We start from the raw sequence: 25,115 nt of genomic DNA, 5'->3' as shown, positions 1-25,115 counted from the left end.
ATTCGGGCGTGGTAGCGCATGCCTGTAATTCTGGCTACTCGGAAGGCTGAGGCGGAAGGACCGCCGGAGCCCAGCAGGTCAAGGCTGCGGTGGCCGGGAGCTGCCACTGCACTCCAGTCTGGGTGACAGAGTGAGACTCCAACTCAAAAAAAAAAAAAAATCAAACCCTAAATTAGCAATATAAACTATAAAAAGGGAAATGTGTCTAGTCACTACTTCAAATGTGCCCACGTTGTAAAATTTGTTAGATTTTTCCGTGCCAATGAAATAGAAACGTGTTATAAAAGAATAAAGTATCTTGAAAGGAAGAAATAAATGATGATCTTTCCAAAAGACATAAAAAAGTTTTAATTTCCAGTTGACAAATAAAATCTCATTTTATTACATCAGTAAAATGATTAGAGCCATAGTTCTTTGCCTCTCATATAAAATAGCATTTATGTTATTTACTAATTTTCTTTTAAGCACTTAGTTCCTATCTTCTTTCTAGAAAAATTATTTACTCACTTTCCTGTGTTCCTCTAAGTTTCATTTCATGGTTGTCATTTCATAGTTATCAGAGGTTGCCATGAGCTGCTCATGTGTCTGTATCCTTGACAATGCTATGATTTGATCAAAAACAGGGGTTATACCTTTTTTTTGAGGTTAATGAATATTAGGTGATCAATAAATGCTGGCCATTTCAAAATCTTAATAAAATTATTAATTATTGTTTTTCAAGTTTTATACCATTTAGCTTCCTGTATTATCTTGTGTACCCAAATAGATTATAAGTTCCTTGAACGCAGGAACAGCATCATGACTTCTTGTTACTGTACAGCTCTTGGTATAGTATAGACATATTGTAGACACCAAATGAAGGAATGAGTTACTTAATGCCAAGTATTGTGGGTAGAGCAGAATATTAATACATGCTCTTGTCTAACATTTCTATTTCTTTTTTGATTGTTTAGACACACATTTTCAGCCACCATCAACAGAGCAGTCACTAATTGGTACAAACTTTACCTCTAATCCTGATACTACCAAAAAAGTTCCTGAACAGAACAAACATCTCCCACTTGTCACTAAAAATCAGTTACCACTCAAATGGATGAATCAGTGAAGCCTATTTCCCATCAGATGTTGGGTTTTAAACAAATGGATCATACTCTCAGTACAACCCTCAGTCTGGATGAGTTGGAAGCTCCTGTGAAGAACAGTAGTTTCTTAAGCATTAACCCAAACAGCACCCATGGAGAACTGAAGACTCTTACCCAGAACACCATCCAAACAGAGAAAGGAGAGTATAATTTGCAAATTAATAGGTCTTCCCAAGATTACACACAATATGAAGATGTCTTTGCATCATCTGTTACCAAAGCAATAACTCTTTTGCCAGAAAAGTTTGCCAAAACATCAACTTGTGATGAATCACCTTGTTATCCTGGTGTTTCCTGTGTGCCAACTTCAGAAGGCCACTTCAAATGTGGACGTTGTCCTCTTGGGTACTATGGAGATGGTATCCATTGCAGAGGTAGGATGAAACTCTTCTGAAGATACAAAGAAAACTACTTGGTTCGAGTTTAAGGAATTAAGAAGACATGCTTTTCTATTTACTAATTTATGTTTTTTAGTTCATTTATTTCCTTTTACTTGACTTATTATTTGTGTAAACTGTATTCTTATCACATTTTGCAAAAATGAAAGTGGGTTTTCTGAGTTATTTATCAAAACAGTGTTAAAATTATTTAGAATTATAACTGGATAATATATATTTGAATATCTATGTGTTCCAGGGTCTGTAGAAACATTCTGTATCAGTTATGTCATACAATTCACAAGAACTCCACATATCAGGTGTTATTTTTGCAATTTTACACACAAAGCAGAGCTTTGGAGTGCTGACTTTCCTAGCATTAAGCAGCTAAGGGGATAAAACAAAGATGCTAATGTAGATCTGATTAACATTTCGGTCTGGGCTCTTTTCAGCTCATAGTGGATATTTAGCTCTTCAGATTACTCATTCTGGCATATTTTCTTATTTGCATAAACTAGGTTTCTCTGTAACTCTGCCAACTCTTTTAGGATTAAAGCAAGCTGTATATCATTTTAATGTTTTTTTTTTTTTTTTTTGAGTTGGAGTTTCACTCTCTGGCCCAGACTGGAGTGCGGTGGCCGCTCCCGGCCACCGCAGCCTCGACTCGCTGGGCTCTGGCCATCCTTCCGCCTCAGTCTTCCAAGTAGCCGGAATTACAGGCATGCACTACCACGCACGGCTGATTTTTTGATTTATTGTAGAGATGAAGTCTTGCCAAGTTGCCCAGGCGTGTCTCGAACCCGTGGGCTCAGGCAATCCACTCACCTCAGCCTTCCAAAGGCGCGAGGTTACAGGCTGAGCCACCGAGCCCGGCTAATTTTAAATGTATTGTTTATATGTTTTTCACAATTATTATTATTGTTTTCTCTAACGCAAATCAATCTTTTGGCTTTGACAATGTAGAAGCTTTTTGTTGTTTTGTTACTGTTTTGCTTGAGACCAAACTTAATCAGAAGAGCTCTCAGAGTATTTCTGTGTTCTCAGTACCTAGAACGTAGAGGACCTAGAGGAACTTTTTTTCTTTCTTTTTTTTTTTTTTGGTAGAAATAATAATAACCCTCAACACCTACATATTTTTAATATAAAAGTCGTTATTATTAGTAACTGAAACAAAACAACCTCATGTATTTCCATGGCCTCAGAACATGTTAAATGCCAAATAGACTATACCAGGTAGTTAGAGAAACTTAAGAAATATGAGCCTATTAGCATGTGATGTATTTGTGGCATCCTGCTCTTTGAAATTCTGATTATCCCCGCCATTCACTGATATTTAGCTGATTGGTATCTAAAATTTCATTAAGCTGGGCTCGGTGGCTCAGCCCGTAACCCCATGCCTTTGGGAGGCTGAGGTGAGTGGAATGCCTAAGCCTGTGGGTTCGAGACCCGCCTGGGCAACTTGGCAAGACCTCATCTCTACAATAAATCAAAAAATTAGCTGGGCGTGGTAGCGCGCGCCTGTAATTCCGGCTACTCGGAAGGCTAAGGCAGAAGGATCACCGGAGTCCAGCAGGTCGAGGCTGCAGTGGCCGCTCCCGTCTGGGCGACAGAGTGAGACTCCAACTCAAAAAATAAAATAAAATAAAATAAAATTTCGTTAAAATGTTTATCTAAAAAAGACTGTAATCCTGTGTATGGTTAGCTGCTCTCTCCAACATGGGGTTCTGTTATGGGAGTCATTACGGCATCTTGTACTTCCTTCTTACCCTATTAACCATTTCCTCCGTCATGCTAATGGTAAAACAAAATAAAGGGGGGCAGATTTTTATGGATAAATGTAGTGGCTATTGTTTAATAGTGGTATCAAAATGCTCAAATTTCAGAAAATTTTGCTTTTATTATAACTAAATTTATGGATAACATGCATGTGACGCATCAACAATCAGCCTTCTTTCTCTTGATTTTTGCAGCCATTTGTAGACACCCATGTGGTAAAAGCAGGGAATGTGTTGCCCCAAACATATGCAAATGCAAACCTGGTTACGTTGGTTCTCATTGCCAGACTGGTAGGTAACATCATTCATTCGTTTGCATAATGAACTTTATTTGATAATTGATATTTCTAAAACCTGGGCTTTATTTTATACAGCTATATGTCAGCCTGATTGCAAAAACCATGGAAAATGTATTAAGCCTAACATTTGTGAATGTCTTCCAGGACATGGTGGTGCAACCTGTGAAGAAGGTAATTCTAATTAAAAATCAAATAATAGGACAAAATACAATATTATTTTTTAGACTATTTAAAACAACAATTTCACTTTGCTGCAAATGTACTAAAATATCTTTATTAATGCTGGTGCAGTAGCATAATTCTTTTAAATACTAAAAATAATTTATTTGAAGATTTAATTTTTTTTCAATATCTGATATTTATTTCAACTTGACTTTTCAGTAAGTGAGTTTCCATATAAATTGCATCTGTAAAGTTTTCAGTCTGAATACCATAGTGTTTCCAATGGCATATATTTTGAACAAAGGCCAGTCCACATTCTTTAAATTTGTGGATTCTCTCCAATGCACAGTCTAACGTCAAACAAAGTTTTAGCTGGTTAATGCCTTTAGACATTTCTTACATTTGTACATGCAAAAGATCTGTGGTTTAAGTAAAGATAATGATACTCCTTACATCTGTAAATTTCTCACCATCTCTCTATGGTTTATAACTTGATATATGATTTGCCAGTCATTACAGATACGGAAAATGTAGCATATAAATTCTATGATGTTGAGAAAACTTGGAATAACGGTAAAAAGTTTACCCCATTGTGCGCATCTATAGGGAATCCCTAAATATAGATGCTCATATGTCCACCAAGTATTGAACGAGAGCTAAAGGCTTTATCGCATTCCTCTCATTTATATAGCTTCATCTCAGTATGGATTCTCCAGCATACTGGAGCAAATTGTCCAGCAAATTGTATATGAGAGCAAAAGGCTTACCATATTTGTCACATTTGTAGAGATTCTCTCCAGTATGGTTTTTTAAAGATGTGGGGTATAATTCAGGATTAGGTATATACAAGTGGATGTCGTACAGGTAAAGTTTGGACCTCCCTTTGGTCCCCACTTTGACTGGTTTGAGATCAGGTGCCCTTATTGATGTGTCCCCACCCCCGCCCTGGCAGTATCCCACTACTGCCAATCCTTTTCTTATAGTATTATGGTACATGTTCAGGGTCTGCTTATGAGTGAGAACATATGGTACTCTGTTCTTTGTTTCTATGATAGATCACTGAATATTATAGACTCTAAATCCATCGAAGTTGCTGCAAAGTCCATATGTTTGTCCTTTATGGCTGCGTAATATTCCATTATGCATATGTACCATCTTTTTTTTTTTTTATCCAATCCAGTTTCAGTGGGCAGCACAGTTGGTTCCATGTTTTTGCTATTGTGAATATATTTGAGAGTTTTTAAAGAAATTTCTGAAATCCGAACTCCAAAGAGTAATAACTTACTTACCATTGGTAAAAATCATTTTTGAGTTTTAGTTATAAGTTATCATATCTCTACAAATATTTTAGCTTTAATCAAAAGACACTGGCTTATCAAATAACTGATCAAACGTAGTTCCCAGGAAGTGTTAAATGCCATATAACAAGAAGATATAAAGAAGTAAGAAGAAATCCAAAAAGTGATTTTTAAAAAATATTTATAGCAACACAATTGTGTTGCTTTGTTGAAATCTTAAGTTTCATATGTTTTCTAACATATGAAATGACATTCCTAAAGTGGGTGATAGTTTAAAGAAATTTGTGGTTTATTCTTAAAATAGTATTTTAAAATAATATATTGGTAGATGGTACATAAAATTATAAACAAATGAAGAGCCCTGTTAAAATGCTTTCATGTAGCCAGGTGCAATGGCTCACGCCTGTCATCCCAGCACTTTGGGAGGCAGAGGCAAAAGGGTTGCCTGAGCCCAGGAGTTCAAGACCAGCCTGGACAACTTGGCGAGACCTCGCCTCTACAATAAATAAAGAAAAATTAGCTGGGTTTAATGGTGCACGCCTGCAGATCCAGCTACTTGGAAGGCTGAGGTGGAAGGATTGGCTGAGTTCAGCAGGTTGAGGCTGCAATGGCCGTGAGCGCACCACTGCACCCCGGCTTGGGTGACTGAATGAGACCCCACTCAAAAATAAAAATAAATAAATAAAATACTTTCATGACAAGGCAAGTTACAAATTAACAAATTAAGGTAAATTTAGGTGAACTAACAAAAACCTCCTATGTCAATAGCATATGAAAATAACTATGGAAATATAGAGATACTCTATTTGTAGAGTGGGGATACATAAACTCAGATCTCACTTTTCAGAAGAGGCCTAAGGTCATACATTTCTTTCCACGAGTTTCATGAATCAAAACATACAGATGATTTGTGAATGTCTCTAGAGTATGAAGTCATATAGTCAATCCCACGGAACTAAATTTCATAGCAAAAGAGAATTGCGTTCATCACACATTGCTCTCACAGCAAGGTTTCATTGTGGCTATGCTTCATAAATAGAAATGGGCTATTTTGAAATTAAGAACTGACTTAACATAATCTGTGTCTGCAGAAAATTGTAACCCACCTTGTCAACATGGTGGCACGTGTGTGGCTGGCAGTCTCTGCACTTGTCCTTACGGTTTTGTAGGACCAAGGTGTGAAACAAGTAAGCAAACTCTCCTGCATTCTGATGTAATGAAATCGCTCCTTTGAAGAGTTGATGCCTTTAGTACTGAATAAAATGAACCCAAACCCTAAGTAAAGAATACACCCAGATGATTTGTGATGACATTACCATCTTGCATCACAATGGGAGCAACCACTGTGCCCAGTGAAAGTAAATCTCCTCTTGATGCTATCCACGACCTTTCTTTGAGATAACAGGAATTTGGGCTTGTTAAATTGTGTATACATTTCTCATTTATGTCTATGATTGCTTTTTACCAATAACTAATAATTTCTCCAAATAACCCACTCTTATTTACCACTTGGTTCAATGGTTTTCTATTTTCCCTATCTTTATCAACCAAAAAATAATTGAATGCAAGAGTTGAAGAGCACTCAAAGCCAAAGTATACATTATGTTTTCTCTCTTTTTTCAATCATATTTATTAGCAGATGTCACTGGCAGTTGTGAGTTAAATAGGTAATAGCCAACAATATGACTATTTTAAGCCTAAGTTATATCTATTTTATGTTCATTCTATGACTTTAGTGGTCTGTAACAGGCATTGTGAAAATGGAGGTGAATGTCTTACACCAGATGTTTGCCAGTGCAAGCCTGGCTGGTATGGACCCAGCTGCAATACAGGTAAATTAGAGATATTTTCAATGAACATGTCAGTTAAAAGAAATTTAAAATGTGCCAGTTGTCTTGAAGACTTTCACCTAAGAAACCTAAAACTGATCCAACAAGACAGGTATGATATTTTTACTATAGTCTGACTTCTAAAACTTCATCTTTTGTCTTTGTTTTTTCTTTTTATACTGGACCAGAAAATGTTTTATGTTACCCCCTCCAACCAATGCTTTTTTTTTTTTTTTCCTTTTTATTTCACTCATGAAATCTAAATACTCCTTATGGTGGAGAGAAACATATTTGTGTTGCTCTTCTACATTTCTTTTAAGTTTCTGATCACAACACTGATATTCCATTTTATTAAACATCTAAGCAATTCTGAGTTAAGTTAATACCCATCATGTGATTCTATTTATATATCACAGTAGCAGGCTTGCTTCTTTGGCAGTAGTGTTTGCAGTTATCTATGTTTAATCTAATGACTTTTCTCAATGAAAATGTAATTCACCATTTGCAGCTTGCCAATTATGGGTGAAACATGATGCAAAGAGAAACAAAGATCAATTTGACTTTTGCCTTGATTTCAAGCAGAGTATTGTTAGTGATAGACAAACAGGTACATTATAAAAAAGACTGATTCAAGTGGAAGTGTGATAAGCAATGTAATTGAAGCACAGTTCTTTAGAAGCAGAGAAGACAGAGATTAATTCTGGCAAGTGAAGTTGGGAAGAAAATCACATTTGTTGTAGACCTTAGTGAACGAGTAAAAAATGTAGGGAGAAAAATGGAATTGGGGCTGCCTTACAAAGTGAAACAAAGGTCAAGATCAAAAACAAAGAATGTGTTTGAGTGCAGTGTTCCTGTTTTCATTGGGAAGGAGTTAGAGAGGTGCACGTGGCTATGTGTATCTGAGCAGATTACAACCATCCTGTTAGCACTGTTGAATTGAATTGCCTTCTGTTAACTTACAATTATTTCTTTCAGATTACTGAGGGCATTCTAAAGTCTAATCATAGCCTCCACATTCTTAGCTTAGTATTATTTGTAAACTTAATGAACATGTTTCCAAAGCGATTATCCCTTTACTTCATTCTTATGTTTGGCAAAGTCTGATTACTTATCTCTTGTGGGTTCTACTTGCAGTCAAAATAAAATATTTTATGATGCACCATTTTGTACTTCTTGGCAGCTTTCATTTTTCAAATAATAAACCTTTATGGTCTCTTTCCTCCTGCTGTTCATTAGCTTTGTGTGACCCCGTTTGCCTCAATGGTGGTTCCTGTAATAAGCCAAACAGTTGCCTCTGTCCAAATGGATTCTTTGGTGCACAGTGCCAGATTGGTAATTATGCTTTCTTTGTAAGTAAAAAGGGCAATTGGAAAGCTAGACCTCAATAGAGCTCTGGGTAAACACAAGACAAGTTTCAAAGGGGAAGATGCTATTTGTTTTTTGCTTCAATTTTTGTGACGCTGTAGGTATGCCTTCCACATGACCAGCATATGCCAATATATTAAAGTTATATAAAATGGTTACATTTATTCAACATATATTAGGCTCACAACCTTGGTGTTCATCTGTGCAGTTTTGTAGGACCAAGGGGTGAAACAAGTGAAGTCCTCTTGCAGTCTGTTTTAATGAAATACTGTCATTTTTATTGCCTTCACAGAAAAAAAATGTTCGATTTATGGTCAACATACTGTCCTCTATTATTCCAAGATCTCTCTTCACTTTAGTTTTATTAAACATTTATGAATACAGTAAGTCCCCTACATATGAACCTTACAGTTGCAAACTTTCAAATTATGCATTTGCATGTCCAATCATGTAAGTTAGTTCACATGTTTGGCGTACATTGTCACGTGCATGCATGTTCTACAAGTGGTTGTGCTTTTATGTACTTTACTGTAGAGTGTTGCACAGTAGTATTTGTGTGAAAAATATTACACACCTATCACAGTACAGTACTATATAGCGATTGTGTTAGATGAGTACCTGGGCTAACAGAACTCGTTCGAATGTATGGGACTTCCTGTACTCACCTGTGCATGGCATTTCACAAGATGACATGAGACACAAAGATGCCATTTCCCTCCTTAACTTGCTGTTTTAACAACCTTTCCCCATATAGTTAATGTTAGAGTTTTTAAAGGAATAATGGAAATGTCTTAAGTATGAGAGTGTAGGCATGTATTCATGTCAATAAACAAAATTTAAAGTGTATTTTTTGTATCTTCCTTTTTTTAAGTTTATACAAAATGTAGAGTGAATTTTTAGTATAAAATATATCTCCATAATAATTCTCTTTTTTTTTTTGAGTTGGAGTCTCACTGTCGCCCAGACTGGAGTGCAGTGGCATGCCACCGCAGCCTCAACCTGTTGGGCTCCGGCGATCCTTCTCCTTCAGCCTTCCAAGTAGCTGGAACTGCAGGCGTGCACTACCATGCCCGGCTAATTTTTTTAAATTTTATTGTAGAGATGAGGTCTCACCAAGTTGCCCAGGCGGGTCTTGAACCTGTGGGCTCAGGCAATTCACTCACCTCGGCCTCGCAAAGCGTGGGATTACGGGCTGAGCCACCGAGCCTGACCCATAATAATTCCTAAAACTCATATTTTCCTTGCCATGATGCACTTTGATTTGCAATTCTAATTCTGTTATTTGAATGTTGGCTAGGGTTCTGAGGATGACACTGAAGCAGAGAAGAAACTATCACTCTAACACAGGACATATAGGCATAGGGTATACGTTCCTCTAATTCAGATTTTATTTGAGGAGTCAGTTTGAGAAATGGAAAGGCATAGAGAGTAAGTTAAGGCAAATCTTGAAAACCGGAAGACTATGACTAAACCCCTGATGAAGAGCTATGCATGGAGTTTTGAGGGATTGTATGAAAGGAAATGGAAAGTTCCCATTTATCGTACTACTTGCAGTGGATGTAAGATAGAATAAGAAAAGCTCTTTTCAACAAAATTATGGACTTTGCAGCAACTTGGATAGATTTAGAGTCTATAATACTGAGTGATTTATCATAGAAACAATGAACTGAGTATCATATGTTCTCACTCATAAGTGGACCCTGAACACTTACCATAATACTGTAAGAAAGGGATTGACAGCAGCCAGAAACTGCTGGGGGTTGGGCGGAGGAACTTAACATTAATAAAGGTACCTGATCTCAAACCAGGCAAAGTGGAAACCAGAGGGAGGTCCAAACTTTACCCGCGCAGTGACCACTTGTATATCTAATCCTGAATTGTACTCCACATCTTTAAAAGAAAATACATTTAAAAAAAAAAAAGAAGAGAGACTCTTCTCTAAAATATATGTGCCTGCTGGACACAGTGGCTCATACTTGCAATCCAGGAGTTCAAGACCACACTGGGCAACATACAAGACTCTGTCTTTTTATATATCTTTTATTTTTATAGAGACGGGGTCTTGCTATGTTGCCCAGGTTGGTCTCAAACTCCTGGGCTCAAGCAATCCTCCTGCCTTGGCCTCCCAAAGTGCTGGGATTATAGACATGAGCCACCACGTCCAGCCTGACTCTGTCTCTTAAAATAAAAATAAAATGAAATGAAATGAGATGTATGTGCCAACTATAACTCAGTAAAATAAGGACTCTCTAAATCATTAAACTAAATTTACTTATTGAACATATGACATATTTTAAGGGCCTAGGAAACAGGTTATTGTAGAATGGGAACAGATTTGAAATTAGTAGATGTCTATAACTTCCTTACTGGCGTGGACTTTGGAAATTTACTCCATCTGCTGGCCTCCTGGCTTTCAAATTTGATTTAGACAGTTGCTGTGAGACAATATGTAATTCTTATTAGATCACATCCCCTTGTGAGTCCACATGGTGGGAAGGGAAGATGGCACACATTCGAAATCAATCGAATAAAATTAGGAAGAATATGGTTTAAGGTAAATATGACAAACATATAGTGTGTATACTCTAGAATTTTAAAAGGGGAAGATACAAACTGAACTAGAAACATCAGGAGGGAGTTAGACCACTCTATCAATAAGACTTTAAATGCCTTGCACAAGAGATGTTTAAATACAGCTTCTAATTTCCTTCACCTCTTGAATTTCACATGGAGAGTAAACCCTGATTACTTAGGTCACTTCGGTTTTGATGAGAGAGCCCTGTAAGGCCTACAGAATCCCATAAATAAATGTGGAGGATGAATTTTCTTACAAACCTCCTTTTATAAAGTGAGAGCATGGGGGGAGATACCAAGCCTAAGGTCTATGTTTTCTGTATATTTCATTTTAATTATTTGTGCTTTTTTTTGTAGAGTGGACATGACCAAGCCTTGCTTATGTGTTTTTTGCATATATTATTTTAATTAGATGTACTTTTTTGTATAAATGTGATATTTATCACTACACTGACGTCTCTGTGGATGATCATTAATTATAGCAAGGTTACTCATCATAAACAATCTGTGGGGTTTTTTTTTAGTTTCAATTTTTTTCTTTTTCATTTTGAGTCTGCATCTCACTCTGTCACCCAGGCTGAAGTCCAATGGCATGATCACAGCTTATCACAGCTTCGAACTCCTGGGTTCAGACTATCCTCCTGCCTCACCCAATCCCCCACCACCCAGTAGGTGGATTGCATATATGAACCACTGTGCCAAACTAATCTTTCTTTTATTTATTTTTTGTAGAAGCGAGGTCTTGCTATTTTGCCTAGGCTGTAGTTTTAAATTTCTAATCATAGGCATTTCCTAGGGAATTTATATAATGGAAAGAAGACATTTTTTTCTTAATAAATAGACATAATCTTAAGTTGTATAAAGGATGGGTAGCAGAAAATGTAAGAACATTTCTCCTTTAACAAAAAGTACCAATAAAATGCCAGAGAAAGAACAGTAGACTCAAGCGTGAACCAGAAAAGGCTCAGTCTAAAATAGTGGAAGCTATCTATTTGCTAAAAGCACTCAGTTAGATTTTTATACTTAAACTCCCTCATGGCCGGGCTCAGAGGCTCCTGTCTATAATCTCAGCACTTTGGGAAGCCAAGTTGAGAGGATTGCCTGAGCCCGTGTGTTCGAGACCAGCCTGGGCAACTTGGCGAGACCTCATCTCTAAAATTAATAAAAAATTAGCTGAGTATGGTGGCACATGCTTGTAGTTCCAACTACTTGGAAAACTGAGGCGGAAGGATCACCAGAGCCCAGCAGGTCAAGGATGTGGTGGCTGTGAGCTTGCCACTGTACTCTAGCCTGGGCGACAATGTGACTCCAACTCAAAAAAACAAAAACAAAAAGCTGTCTCTATTTCAATTTAAAAATCCATTTGGAATCAGTTGAATTTTTCTTCTAGTGTTTGGAAATAAAACAACTATTAAAGATAAATCAAATTCAAACTGGGAGTCAGTCTACACTAGCCCTGTTATCAAAACTTAGTACATTTGAAATTCATTTTAAAAAACACAAACTAAAATACCTTTAACGAATATTTAGGGAGAAATTGAATATAAAATTTTCCATACAGATTTGGCTGTGTATTTTTTAAAGCTGCATTTAATTTCCATATCTGGAAGAAACATGAAGTAATAATAATCCTCTCATCAAAATAATAAATATTAACCCTGAATTTTTTTTTATTAATCAATATTTTTTATTATGGTTTTGTGGGGTACAGTTAAGGGTTAGGTGTACAATTACGTTTTATTCAGGCACCCTGTTGATAAGAGGTGTTTTCCCATCCCCAGACAGATATTTGCTACTGTTAATCCCATCCCCCCCATAGTTTCCCAGTACCGTCAGTCATTTTCTTATAGTATAACATTTTAACCCTGAATTTTATGGAACAGAATCATACATAGAATAAATCAGTAAAGTCTATTCAAAATCATCTACAAATATTCCTAACAAAGCCAAGGATTTACTGTTAAAAAATATTTTTACCCGACATTCACAGGAGTAAATCACATCTAAAGTGCTGTCTTCATAATCTCAGTAGACATCCCAAAGTTAATTTAAAAGTATGTGCTAAATATCATGAGAAAAATCGATGACATTTGCCTAATTTTCACAAAAACAGATACATTCTTATTTTGAGCTAGGTTTTGACTTATTTTCTTGGTTTCATCCAGATCATTTCACACTTTACTTCATTATATGATGAAACATAAGTGAGGGTTCATAATCTATGCTCTATAATACATAAGACTCAATTTGTTATGAACCCTTCACCAATACATTTCAAATTGTGCTAAGCCCATTGCAACTGATAGCCATAAGAACTGTATTTGATGATTGAGAGAGGACAGTTTTAATGACTTGCGGTTGTGATCTTTTATTTTAATAGCCCATTCCTCTGCCTTATGGCCCCATAGATAACATACACGATGCAATATATAATATGTAATAATTGAATGTGCGATATTCACAGATTGCTGCCATGTGTTCTTTTAGCTTTCTGTCACCCTCCCTGTAAGAATGGTGGCCACTGCATGAGAAATAATGTGTGTGTCTGTCGTGAAGGATACACTGGCCGGAGATGCCAAAAAAGTAAGACACCGCTAAATGTATTTGTCCACTACTGGTAAAGTCAACGCAAAATTATTGCTGTTTAAGGACTGATCTTTCATGCTTTTACCTTAAGGCATCTGTGATCCCATGTGCATGAATGGAGGAAAATGTGTGGGACCAAATATTTGCTCTTGTCCTTCTGGATGGAGCGGGAGAAGATGCAGCACACGTAAGAGGAATACTCTTTTTGTTTTGTTTTGTTTTGAGTTGGAGTCTCACTTTGTCACCCAGGCTGGAATGCAGTGGCACGCTCACAACCACCAAAGCCTCCACCTGCTGGGCTTAGGCGATCCTTCCGCCTCAGTCTTCCACGTAGCTGGAACTACAGGCATGCCTCATCAGGCCCAGCTAATTTTTGGATTTACTGTAGAAACAAAGTCTCATCATGTTGCCCAGGCTGGTCTCGAACCCTGGGCTCAGGCAATCTTCTCCCCTCCACCTCCCAAAGTGCTGGAATGACAGGTGTGAGCCACCAAGTCAGGCCAAGAGGAATACTCTTAAGATGCTAATGTGCACATTCTTTGTGGGAACAGAAAGCAGAATTTAAAACAAAGAGCGTTGTTCTTGTTTTTGTTTTAATTTTCATATATTTATTCTTGCTTTAGGAGATGTCTTTTTGAAATAGACTAAAAGGCAAAGTCTTCTGAATTCATTCTTTTCAGATATTGGAAGAAGATATATTGTACTTTTCAGTTTTTCTACTACACTTGCCAGTATAAATAACAAATTGTTAAGTCCTGGTCTCCAAATCTGAAGTAGGCATCAGGGGAAGGTTTGCGAAATTACCGATTCCTTGGCACTGCCTCAAACCAACCAGTTCAGACCTTTCCAAGGTGGGATGCCCGTGTCTTTCAGTCTGGTTAGTTTCTGAGATGAGGGTGGGTCTCCTCACTCAGATGTTTCATTGTTTTCTTTCTAGAAATTATTTTAAATTAGCAGCTATGTTTTGATCAAACTGAAAAATAAGAAGCAACATAAATGTTCAGTAATTGAGGAAAAAATTAAATCACAAAGCATTCTAACAATGGAACACTTTACAATCATTAAAATTACGTTTTCCAAGAATATATAGTGACCTTAGAAAATGTTTTGCTAAATTTTTTGTTCTTGAAAAGATTTCTTAATCACTGACTTTTAACTGTTGTTCTTTTTTTTTTTAATGAAAATTGTTCATTCTTACTGATAGGATTTAACTAGTAATTTAAAGTTTTACCTTGTTTTTATTTCCATTTGCAGCTGTCTGCTTTCAGAAATGTCAAAATGGTGGTGAATGCATTGCTCCTAATATATGCCACTGTCCTTCCGCCTGGGAAGGAGCACAGTGTCAAACACGTAAGCCCATGGAATTTTTTTCCTACTCTCTCTTCTCAATCTGAATCTGTTATAATAATTAATGGACAAAATTATGAACTTTGCAGCAACTTGGATGGACTTGAGTCTATAATACTCAGTGATCTATAACAGAAGCAGAGAACTGAGTACCACATGTTCTCACTCATAAGCGAAACCTGGACAATTATCATAATACTATAAGAAATGGATTGGCAGTAGTGGGAAACTGCCAGGGAGTGGGGGAGGGTGGGGGAGGAACTTCATCAATAAGGGTACCTGATCTCCAACCAGGTGAAGTGGAGTCCAAAGTGAGGTCCAAAGTTTAACTGTACACCTAACCCTGAATTATACCCTACATCTTTAAAATAAAAATTTTTTTTTAAAAGTATGACTTTAGGAGAAATCCATAGGGGAAAAAAATCCAGCATGCTGATCCTTTAAAAAATGGTTTCAGAAATAAAAGGAAAACTTAGTCAATTTTATATCTATTTAAAAGTAAAAAGCAAAACAGCAAGATGTGCAAGACAAGTACTAATTTATACACATCGGTGCTTCGGGTAGTTTCTGAAAACTACTCAGATTAAATGGAGTCGTAGGGTTTGTTGTTGTTGTTTGCTTTGTTTGTTGTTACGGAGGTTTCCCTTTGCTTTATATAAAGATAGAATACTTGTCATGTAAAATTCAATGATATTATTATAGTTTTAACTTTTGTAAAAGTGATTCTTAATGACAATTTTTGCCTTTTTACATTTTATATTTTATTGTCATTTTGTGCATGATAAAAAATTTAAAAAGTAAGGTCTAATATTTGAATATTTTGTGTGACAGAGTTTCAAATTCTGGTCTGTGGATTACTAATAAAGATTTCTCTGGTGGGCCAAAGAAGGCTTTAAAAGTTTAAATATTATTTCATATTATAAGATCAAAGCATATTTATAATATAAATCTTAAAAAACATGGAAAAGTATAAATTTAGCATGCCCATTTTCACCACACAGAATTCATTTCTGTTGTTTTTAGCATTTTAGCATATTTCTAATTTTGAAATTTTAAGAAAACTTGAAATAACATATTAACATATTGACAAAGATTAATGGAAAAATATAGATATCCCCTAAAAATATTTTCAAATGATCAATAATTACATAATTTAAAAGCTGGTGGCCAAGTATACTGTAAACTGAAATTACACAGATGTTTCATGACTGTACCTGTTTACTAAAAATATGTGCTGTCCATTTCAATGCTTAATGAGCTACACTGTGGTTTCTATGCATACAAAGATTTGTACATAATTTTTATAACTCTTAGATTTTATTTTATTCATAATTGCTATTATATTTTATACATTTCTGATCTTAGGAAAGTATGTCAAAATACTATTAAGTGCTAGTGCTTACATAAGAAATGTGTGCTCAAAAATGGATAAATCTGGACTGGGCACAGTGGCTCACACCTGTAATCCCAGCACTTTGGGAGACTGAGGCAGTAGGATTGCTTGAGCCCAGAAGTAAGACCTCCTCTCTACAAAAAACCCCAAAAATTAGTTGGGTGTTGTGGCATGTGCCTGTAGTCCCCACTAGTCAGAAGGTTGAGGCAGAAGGATCACATGAGCCCAAGCAGTCGAGGCTGCAGTGAGCCGTGATCACGCACCGGCACTCCAGCCTGGATGACAGAGTGAGACCCCAACTCAAAAAAAGAAGGGGGGATGCATTAATGTGGAGATTTGTTGCATGTTTGTAGACTGAGCTTGAGTGCACCCTGTTCCCAAGTATTGAGAAACTGTCATAATATGCATATATCGATGATGACATTTTAACATTTTACTACTATCTTCTGGAAAATCTCCTCTGCCAATGATGTAATTATGTCAGATGAAACGTTGCTCTTGAAGCGTGCAAGCTTTCACTATGAGATATGGAAGTTGTACCTTCCCCATGAAAATAACTGTCCTATATATAATTTTATGGTTTGCTCATTTTCATTCAATGTCACTTAAAAGCATTTACCATGTCCTTTCAAATTTTAAGGAATTATTTAATAATTAATAATTTTAAGGAACATGTTAAGTTTTATAATATAAATACATAATTCCTTTGACTGCTCCCCTTGTGTGGACTATTTTAGTTATTTACAAATTATTATTATGTACTGTGTGCACTCTCTAAAGATAGATGATAGATGATAGATATTGAGATAGATTTAGGTATTTTTTAATTGCCTTAGGAAAGATTTCATGGAAGAAATTTCTAGTATAGATGGTGTGAATTTCTTTTAAAAATTTCCATTGGAGTTGTTTCATATTAAACTTTCAATAGAGGTACAAACAATTGTCTATTTTTCCCTACACTAGCCAGTATTGAGTTGTCTTTTACATTTTTGCTGATTGTTAAAAAGCAAATTATAAACTCTGTCTTCTGTGACTGATTTGAACTCCTCTCAAAAAACTGTTTTTTTGAATGCATTAAAATGTAGCCAATGAAATTTATGTTTCCTTTAATAATATCTCTATAGAATTGTAAAAGTTTGTTTGAGCTTTCAGTGTTGTAATTTTTGGTGTGTGTGTGTGCTCTAAAGTTGGGAGTCTTGGGTTGGATCTATCTATAGAGGTTCATTAATTGATTCTTATGTCTATGTTAGTGTCTGATTACTGAATAGCTTCAGATCACTGGAATAGAATATGTCACAAGCTTTCCATGTCAGAAGATGATAATTGTAATAATTTGTGCATTGCAGCAATTTGTCACCAAAAGTGTCTTTATGGAGGAAGATGTGTATTTCCCAATGTGTGTTCTTGCCGCACTGAATATTCTGGAGTCCACTGTGAAAAGAAAATACAGGTATTTTAAATTATAAAAAGAAAATAAATATTAGATTTTGACATCTGCATATCTCTTCTACTGAGTAATTGACTTCTATTCACATTTTATTTTCTTTTATTGCCCAAATAAAAAACATACAAGCACTTATTATTTGCCTTTAAGACTTAAAACAATATCATTTGAGTGTCATTATGGAATTGCCTTATTATGTACAATATTGATACACATTTAAGGAATTTCAATGTATAGGTACAACTGTCCGATGTAACACAATATTTCCTGGCATGAGCTAAGACAGAAAATATTCCACAATATGGATTTAAGATACCACTACCCTACATCTTTAAAATTAAAGAAAAAAAAAAGACACCGCTAATTTATATTTTGGTCAATGCTAGATCAAGAGACCGCCCTTGCTGGTCTCAATAAACCCAACACCTCCGATGAATACCTGCTTAATTGATTTGGGCGTGGCTTCAACCTTTTCAGTGAGTCATGGGCCACTAAAGTCTTACCTATTTTCAATCTTCTCTGACAGAAATTCCTTTTCTTCATTTGCTCCCTGTAACAATTCATTCCTGGGAAAGCAATAGAAAATTCTTGATGTCATTAGAATTAAGATTCATTTGCATTTCAGAAATCCAGAAACCAAAGGAAGAAGAGAAGCTTTCCTGATGTTTCTGAGATTGCCTCACACTTGTAAGGTCAGAGCTATAAAACATCTATTTTGAAAGTTTCTGGTTGGGCATGGTGGTTGATGCTGTAATTCCAGCACTTTGGAAGGCCAAGGTGGAAGAATTACTTGAGGACAGGAGTTTGAGATCAGCCTGGGCAACAGTGTGACCCAGTCTCTGCAAAAAAATAAAATAAAGTAAGTTAAATAAAAAATTATTTTTATCTTTAAATTAAAAATAAAAATTATTTTTATCTTTAAATTAAAAATAAAAAGTTTTGGTGATCATATTGCTGTATATAAGAGTAAACTGCATTTTGTTTGTTCTCTAATCTTAAATTTGCAGATATCCACAGCATTCAGTCCTAATGCCCACATATATCAAGATAGCTCTAATAGCCACATACACACATGCACACACACACACACACACACACACACACACACACACACACACACAGAGAGAGAGAGCAAATCTCTAAAAAAATTTTTAAAGTTAATCCATAGGAGTTTTAATTTAAAAAGTAATTGTATGCTATTTAGCACTTCAAAAGGCCCAAGGGTCACGAACATCAAAGCATGCTAGAGTACTATAATGCAAAAATTGATAAGAAATGTCCTTCCTGAAGCTTGATGTGGATCAATGTGGCTTAGGGCCCAAGTGTATGTGTGTATGTTTATATGTATATATGTTTGTATGTATGTATGAAGGTAAAACATGTATTTATGTTTTTCCCAGCACTGGTGTTCATTCTGGAGGAGATGGTCCCCATTATGAACATAACAAGACTATTATAGGGCTATGGTTTGAAAACTGAAAAGCAAAGATCTTGAGTGCTTATTTTATTAGGTTACTTTTGAGAAAAATAAAGAAGCTTGAGTTTCCCTGAGTTTGAAAGCAACCTAAATATATTATTTTATTTATTGAGGTTTTTATGACACAGAAAGCCCTATGGATCTCCAAAGCCTTTCTACTCCACTTTGACAGTGCTAAACTAAGTTGCTGCTCTGTGTTCTATTTTTATGGATTTATTTGCCATCTGAATGCCTCCTCCTATGATCAACAGCAGATCATCCTCATCCCCATTTATGTTGCTCCTGAAAATGCGTTGGAGTCACACTAAGGGGAAAAAAAAACAGGTCATGGGGAGGAAATGATGGGGGGAGACTAGTTTGAGGACTGAATCACCTGCCACACTGTCATCTGCTCTCTCAAGTTCTTAACTTCAGTTCTCATTCTGGCTTTATTCTGTTGATCACTGCTGCCATTGCCTTTACTTGTTTTTGTTATTTCTTTGTCTTCTGAACACAGTGTGAAAAAGAAATTTCTATTTAACAGGAAAGACAAGCAACTACCATTCATGGGTATCCACAGAACCTTCTCTAATGCCTTCCCTTGCTTTTGTCTTCCCTATCTTCCCAAAAAGAGAGTTGAGACTGGCTCATCGCCTCCTGGCCCTTCCCTTCTTCAGGCACCCTGAGGTTGTGGGAAAAGAAATGGAGGATACTGATTTAACTGTTAGAATGTCAATGAAAAAAAGATAACTACTGGTTAGAAAGAAACGAAACAGAGAAAGGGGGAGATGGGCAAGGGAAGGAAATGGTGCTAGAAAAGGTGTGTTGATCACCTGCTGCTAGCTGCTGGGTACACTTACCACTGACCCTGCCACGTTTAATCCCTCTTAGCCTCAGTTTCCTCAACTACCAGCCCCTAGTAATAAGACTATTGTAAGGTTAAATGTTAACATAGGTGGAGTACCTAGAATAGTGCCCAAGACACAGCAAGCATTATATAAAAGTTTTCTTTATTATTTGTTATCTTGAATAGAGCAATTGAAAGAGGTAGAGAAGGAAATGTTTGGGAAAGAGACTTGAAACATTGCAATGCATGGTGAATATCATTTTTTTTCTCCTGAGGGATATCAGGGGGAAAAAAGGTTTTACTGGGCATAGATGTTTCTTAAATGTAACCCTTTGCCAAGTTGGGGGCATGTGATATCAAGGCAGGTTATTTTAGTATAAGTTAGACATAGCTAGATAAAATTCTTATAGGTAGTTTTAAAATAGGGAAAGTGTTAAGACATTTTTATTTATGGGCACATCAGACCTGACCACCCTATGGACTGGGATGTAGATTCACTGGTATGGCCTACCCTTTCATGATTCATGATTAATATAATAATCACTGTAAAAGTCTATCAAGTTCCCTGCTAAAGACAAATGCTCAAGGCCACCCCTTACCTCAGCAGAAGTGTAGAAATGATAATCAGCCCACCTTTCAGTTTGTGGCTTAACATAAAAATTGCTGTAAAAGTATCAAGTTTCCTGTCAAAGGCAAAATGTGTGTCCAGGAAAAGCCCACCTCTTACCTCATCAAAAATGGGAAGATGGTAATCTCTCAGGAACAGATACCTACAGCCCATTCAGCATAGTAATCATTGTGTAGTAATCATTGTGTCGATATATCAAGTTTTTTGTCAAAAAAGAAAAATATGCAATCTTTCTTTCAAGATGTCCATGCCTCTTGGGCATGCCTTTTCTCACTCTTTCTCTCTCACTCCCTCTCTCTAATAAACTCTGTTTTAAAACTATACTCTCCCCCACCCCAGAAATGCTTTTCCATGGTAAGGCCATGACTCATAGAGCGTCATGCCTCACCCTACCCAGCAACTGTATGTGAGCTGCATTTGGTCACAGTTGCTTTGACCTTTCAATATGATCTGGATTAATATCAATTTTATTAAAACAGTACTGAGACTAGTGAAAGACATAATCAAAGGAGGCTTATATATCATGTCAGAGAGAAAGAGACAACAAATAATGAATAAGGGTTAAATGGTTTGCTACTATTCATCGAAACTTGGTTTTTCTCTTCCTACTACAGATAAAACACTATTGAGTAACACCAAGTATTTGAATTACAACCTATATCTTTTTTTTTTTTGAGTTGGAGTCTCACTCTGTCGCCCAGATTGGAGTGCAGTGGCCGCTCCCGGCCACTGCAGCCTCGACCTGCTGGGCTCCGGCAATCCTTCCGCCTCAGCCTTCCGAGTAGCCGGAATTACAGGCATGCGCTACCACGCCCAGCTGATTTTTTGATTTATTGTAGAGATGAGGTCTTGCTGCCCAGGCGGGTCTCGAACTCGCGGGCTCAGGCAATCCGCTCACCTCAGCCTCCCAAAGGCACAGGATTACAGGCTGAGCCACCGAGCCCGGCTACAACCTATATCTTAAGAACTCAAACTACTTATTCAGAGAAAGTTGAAGATAACTTTTTTTTTTTTTTTTTTAGAAAGCAGGATTTATTGAGATGCCAGAAAAGCTCCCACAGTGAGAAGGGACCCAAGGGGGATGTCCGAAGATAACTCTTGAAGTTTACTTGAACATCATTTTAAACACTGAAGAAACTAATAAAATGTATAATGATCTCAGCTATCATCATTAAAGAATAGGAAAGAAGAAGTCCAGGTAATCTAAATTTGACTTCGAGATGTGCCTGGGTATTTACATATTGAGATAATGTATCGTATTCTAGCCATTTGCAATATATAATAAAATGGATATTTTCTCAGCTCTAGCTGTGATTATGTCTGTATCATCAGCATCAGGGGTCAGACAATGTAAAAGAAGCTACTTGATAAATTCCAGAAATATAGTGTTTAATGTGAGGGCTAAACCTGACCTATTTTTTCTTACCTAGATTTCTAACTAAAAAGCTGAAGAGTCACTGCCTAATCAGGACTCACCAGACAGGGTCTTATAACCCTATTATCCTGTACTCTAAAGTTTGCTTTCCAACCTGACTCTGACATAATAGAACAAATAAAGAAGGTCTGTGGCCCTGCAAAGCCATCTCTAATGGATTCCCAGATTCCGGGAATCACTTCTCTATCTTCCCTAAAGTTTGCCACATATAGTATTTCATCTATATAGCAACATACCTGGAGTTTTCCACTGCCTTATCTTAGCAAAACATCTCCTCTACTGATTTTCCAGATTCCTTAGATAGGAACTACAAATTACCAAGTCAAGAAATTTTGAATTCACCTATGACCTGCAAACTCCCTTGGAAATGTCCCCCCTTCCCAGGACAAACCAATGAAAAACCTCACATGTACTGGTTTTCAGTTTCTTGTAACGTCTGCCTTCCTCAAAATGTATGTAACCGAGTCACCGTTCAGTCACAGTGGGCACACATTCTCAGGACCTCCTGAGGATGAGTGTTTCCAAGCTTAAGTCCTCAAGTTTAGTACAAGAATAAACCATCTCAAGATATTTTACAGAATTTAGCATCTTTTCATCAACAAATTCAAGACTCACAGAACTGTTGGAAGAACTGAGGATGAGGGTGGAGAGGTAGAAGCAGCCACTGGGGTAGATAACTGAGGATGTCAGTGTAAAGAACCAGGGAGGTACTTTTCAGAAGCTTTTCTGGAGCTGCTGTAATACTTAAGAATCTTCAGAAACGACCACCAACTGTCTCAGGCAAGGTGAGTCATTCTTGAAAAAATTGCTGGAAAGACACCGTGAATCTTTTAATTAGCCAAACATCTATCTACCTGCAAACACCTCTGAAAAAAAAATAATGACTTCTTCCTTTCCGTCCTCCAAATCTCCGACAAGTTCCTCTCATTGGCAAACTCTGACCCAAAACTGCACAGAGAAGGGGATTCTGGAAAATATAGTTCCTAGACTTAGAAAAAAAGTGACAGTGCTGTTATGAAGCCAAAAGTGAGCTAGCAGGAGACATGCTAAAAGGTCTCTGTCTTACTGCATTTAACTGTCTTACTGCATTTGACTATATTCCAGAGATCAAAGTTACTGCACTTCACTGATAAAAATACCATGTTAGGCTGGGTGCAGTGGCTCATACCTATAATCCCAGTGCTTTGGGAGGATGAGGTGAGAGAATTGCCTGAGCCCAGCAGGTTCGAGACCAGCCTGGGCAACTTGGCAAAACCTCATCCTACAATAAATAAATTTAAAAAATTAGCCAGGTATGGTGGCGTGTGCCTGTAGTTCCAGCTACTTGGAAGATTGGGGCGGAAGGATAACCTGAGCCGAGCAGGTAGAGGCTGCAGTGGTCAAGAGTGTATCACTACCCTCCAGCCTGGGTTACAGAGTGAGACTCCAAATCAAAAAAATATATATATACCATATTTAGTTTTGTTTGTTCACCCTCCAGTTTTTGCATTGTTTTGACCTGTACCATTCCTGGGCAAGGAGGAAGAAATAATTGTAAGAAGATAGGAAGGGTCTGCAGGGACTGTAGGAACTTAATCAATTTGAGCATTCAGGTTTTTTGTTTTTTTTTTTAAGTCCGAGTCTCACTGTTTCACCCAGGCTGTATTGCAGTGGCACACTCATGGCCACTGCAGCCTTGACCTGCTGGGCTCAGGCCATCCTTCCACCTCAGCCTTCCAAGTAGCTGGAACTACAGATGTATTTTTTGATTTATTGTAGAGACGAGGTCTCAGCAAGTTACCCAAGCTGATCTCAGACCCATGGGCTCAGACAATCCTCTCGCCTCGGCCTCCCAAAGTGCTGGGTTTACAGACTTGAGCCACCATTCCCAGCCAATCAACTTGTTTTACAGGCTCCTGCCCCACAACTTGTTTTATCCCCATGCTGTCAACTGGTTATTCAAAACCAGTTCGTGACAGACCCCAGCAACTTGCAGATGGGTAAACTTTCCTCTTGACCATGCTGAAGTCTCCACCCCTGGGGGAGCTGCTGCTTCATTACCATATGTAGGTAGGATGACACACACACACTCAGGGACAACGTGAGCACACCCTGGATGTGGCCCCAGGCAGGGATTGAAGCCTGGGGAAAGGCCCCAGGGTGGCCAACCAGGGATGTCCCCTGTCCCTCAGGCTCCATGTCTGGACATGTGGTCATGCAGTGGCTGTGAGTGAAGTGTCCTCCCACCTGCTGACCACATGGTGGTTGTCCATGTGCATGGTGAATGTCCTCACACACCCTTCCTGGAGCCATGGGTCCCTGGACTGATTCAGACAAGATTGGGCACATCTGGATCAATGTCCATAACCCTTGGTTACATTTAGTTCATCTTTAGTTCATTTTTAAAATCCCACTTTTAGCCGGGCTCGGTGGCTCAGCCTGTAATCCCGTGCCTTTGGGAGGCTGAGGTGAGTGGATTGCCTGAGCCCGCGGGTTCGAGACCCGCCTGGATGGCGAGACCTCATCTCTGCACTAAATATGAAAAATCAGCCAGGCTTGGTAGCACATGCCTGTAATTCCGGCTACTCGGAAGTCTGAGGCAGAAGGATCGCCGGACCCCAGCAGGTCGAGGCTGCGGTGGCCTGGAGCAGCCACTGCACTCCAGTCTGGGCGACAGAGTGAGACTCCAACTCAAAAATAAATAAATAAATAAAATAAAAATAAAATCCCACTTTTGGAGAGAACCTGCAGCCATTTTGTGCACATGTGACTATATCCTCACATTGACCAGAGAATTAGACACCCCACCCTTTTCATGCCCAACCTTAGACTGCCCTGTGTAACCACTGTGTCTCTTTCCTTTTTTTTTTTTGAGTTGAAGTCTCACTCTGTTGCTCAGGCTGGAGTGCAGTGGCACGCTCATGGCCACCACCACAGCCTTGACCTCCTGGGCTCAGGTGATCCTTCCATCTGAGTCTGCCAAGGAGCTAGAACCACAGGTGTGCACCACCATGGCCAGCTAATTTTTTATGATTTATTGTAGAGACAAGGTCTTACCATGTTGCTCAGGCTGGTCTCGAACCCATGGGTTCAGGTAGTCCTTTTGCTTCCGTCTCCCAAAGTGCTGGGATTACAGGTGTGAGCCACCGCGCCTGGCTACCAGTATAATTTTTACAATC

General features: G+C 37.7%; 1 protein-coding gene across 1 annotated transcript in view; it reads left to right on the top strand.

The window, feature by feature from the left end:
- VWDE (von Willebrand factor D and EGF domains) overlaps positions 1-21,823 on the top strand; it is an 81,329-nt gene extending 59,506 nt beyond the window's left edge. The window contains exons 17-27 of the mRNA XM_021718407.1: positions 3,490-3,585; positions 3,669-3,764; positions 6,145-6,240; positions 6,790-6,885; positions 8,119-8,214; positions 13,309-13,404; positions 13,499-13,594; positions 14,662-14,757; positions 17,494-17,597; positions 18,217-18,283; positions 21,545-21,823. Of these exons, the coding sequence (XP_021574082.1) occupies positions 3,490-3,585; positions 3,669-3,764; positions 6,145-6,240; positions 6,790-6,885; positions 8,119-8,214; positions 13,309-13,404; positions 13,499-13,594; positions 14,662-14,757; positions 17,494-17,597; positions 18,217-18,282 (938 nt within the window). The 3' untranslated portion in view covers position 18,283; positions 21,545-21,823. The remainder of the gene's footprint in view (positions 1-3,489; positions 3,586-3,668; positions 3,765-6,144; positions 6,241-6,789; positions 6,886-8,118; positions 8,215-13,308; positions 13,405-13,498; positions 13,595-14,661; positions 14,758-17,493; positions 17,598-18,216; positions 18,284-21,544) is intronic.
- The last annotated feature ends 3,292 nt before the right edge of the window (positions 21,824-25,115 follow it).

This window comes from Carlito syrichta, unplaced genomic scaffold (assembly GCF_000164805.1).
Source record: "Carlito syrichta isolate Samal-C Ts95f unplaced genomic scaffold, Tarsius_syrichta-2.0.1 Scaffold312189, whole genome shotgun sequence".
NCBI classification, from domain to species: Eukaryota; Metazoa; Chordata; class Mammalia; order Primates; family Tarsiidae; genus Carlito; species Carlito syrichta.
The sequence above is the reverse complement of the archived record's forward strand: the minus strand, read 5'-3'. Positions and strand labels throughout refer to the sequence as shown.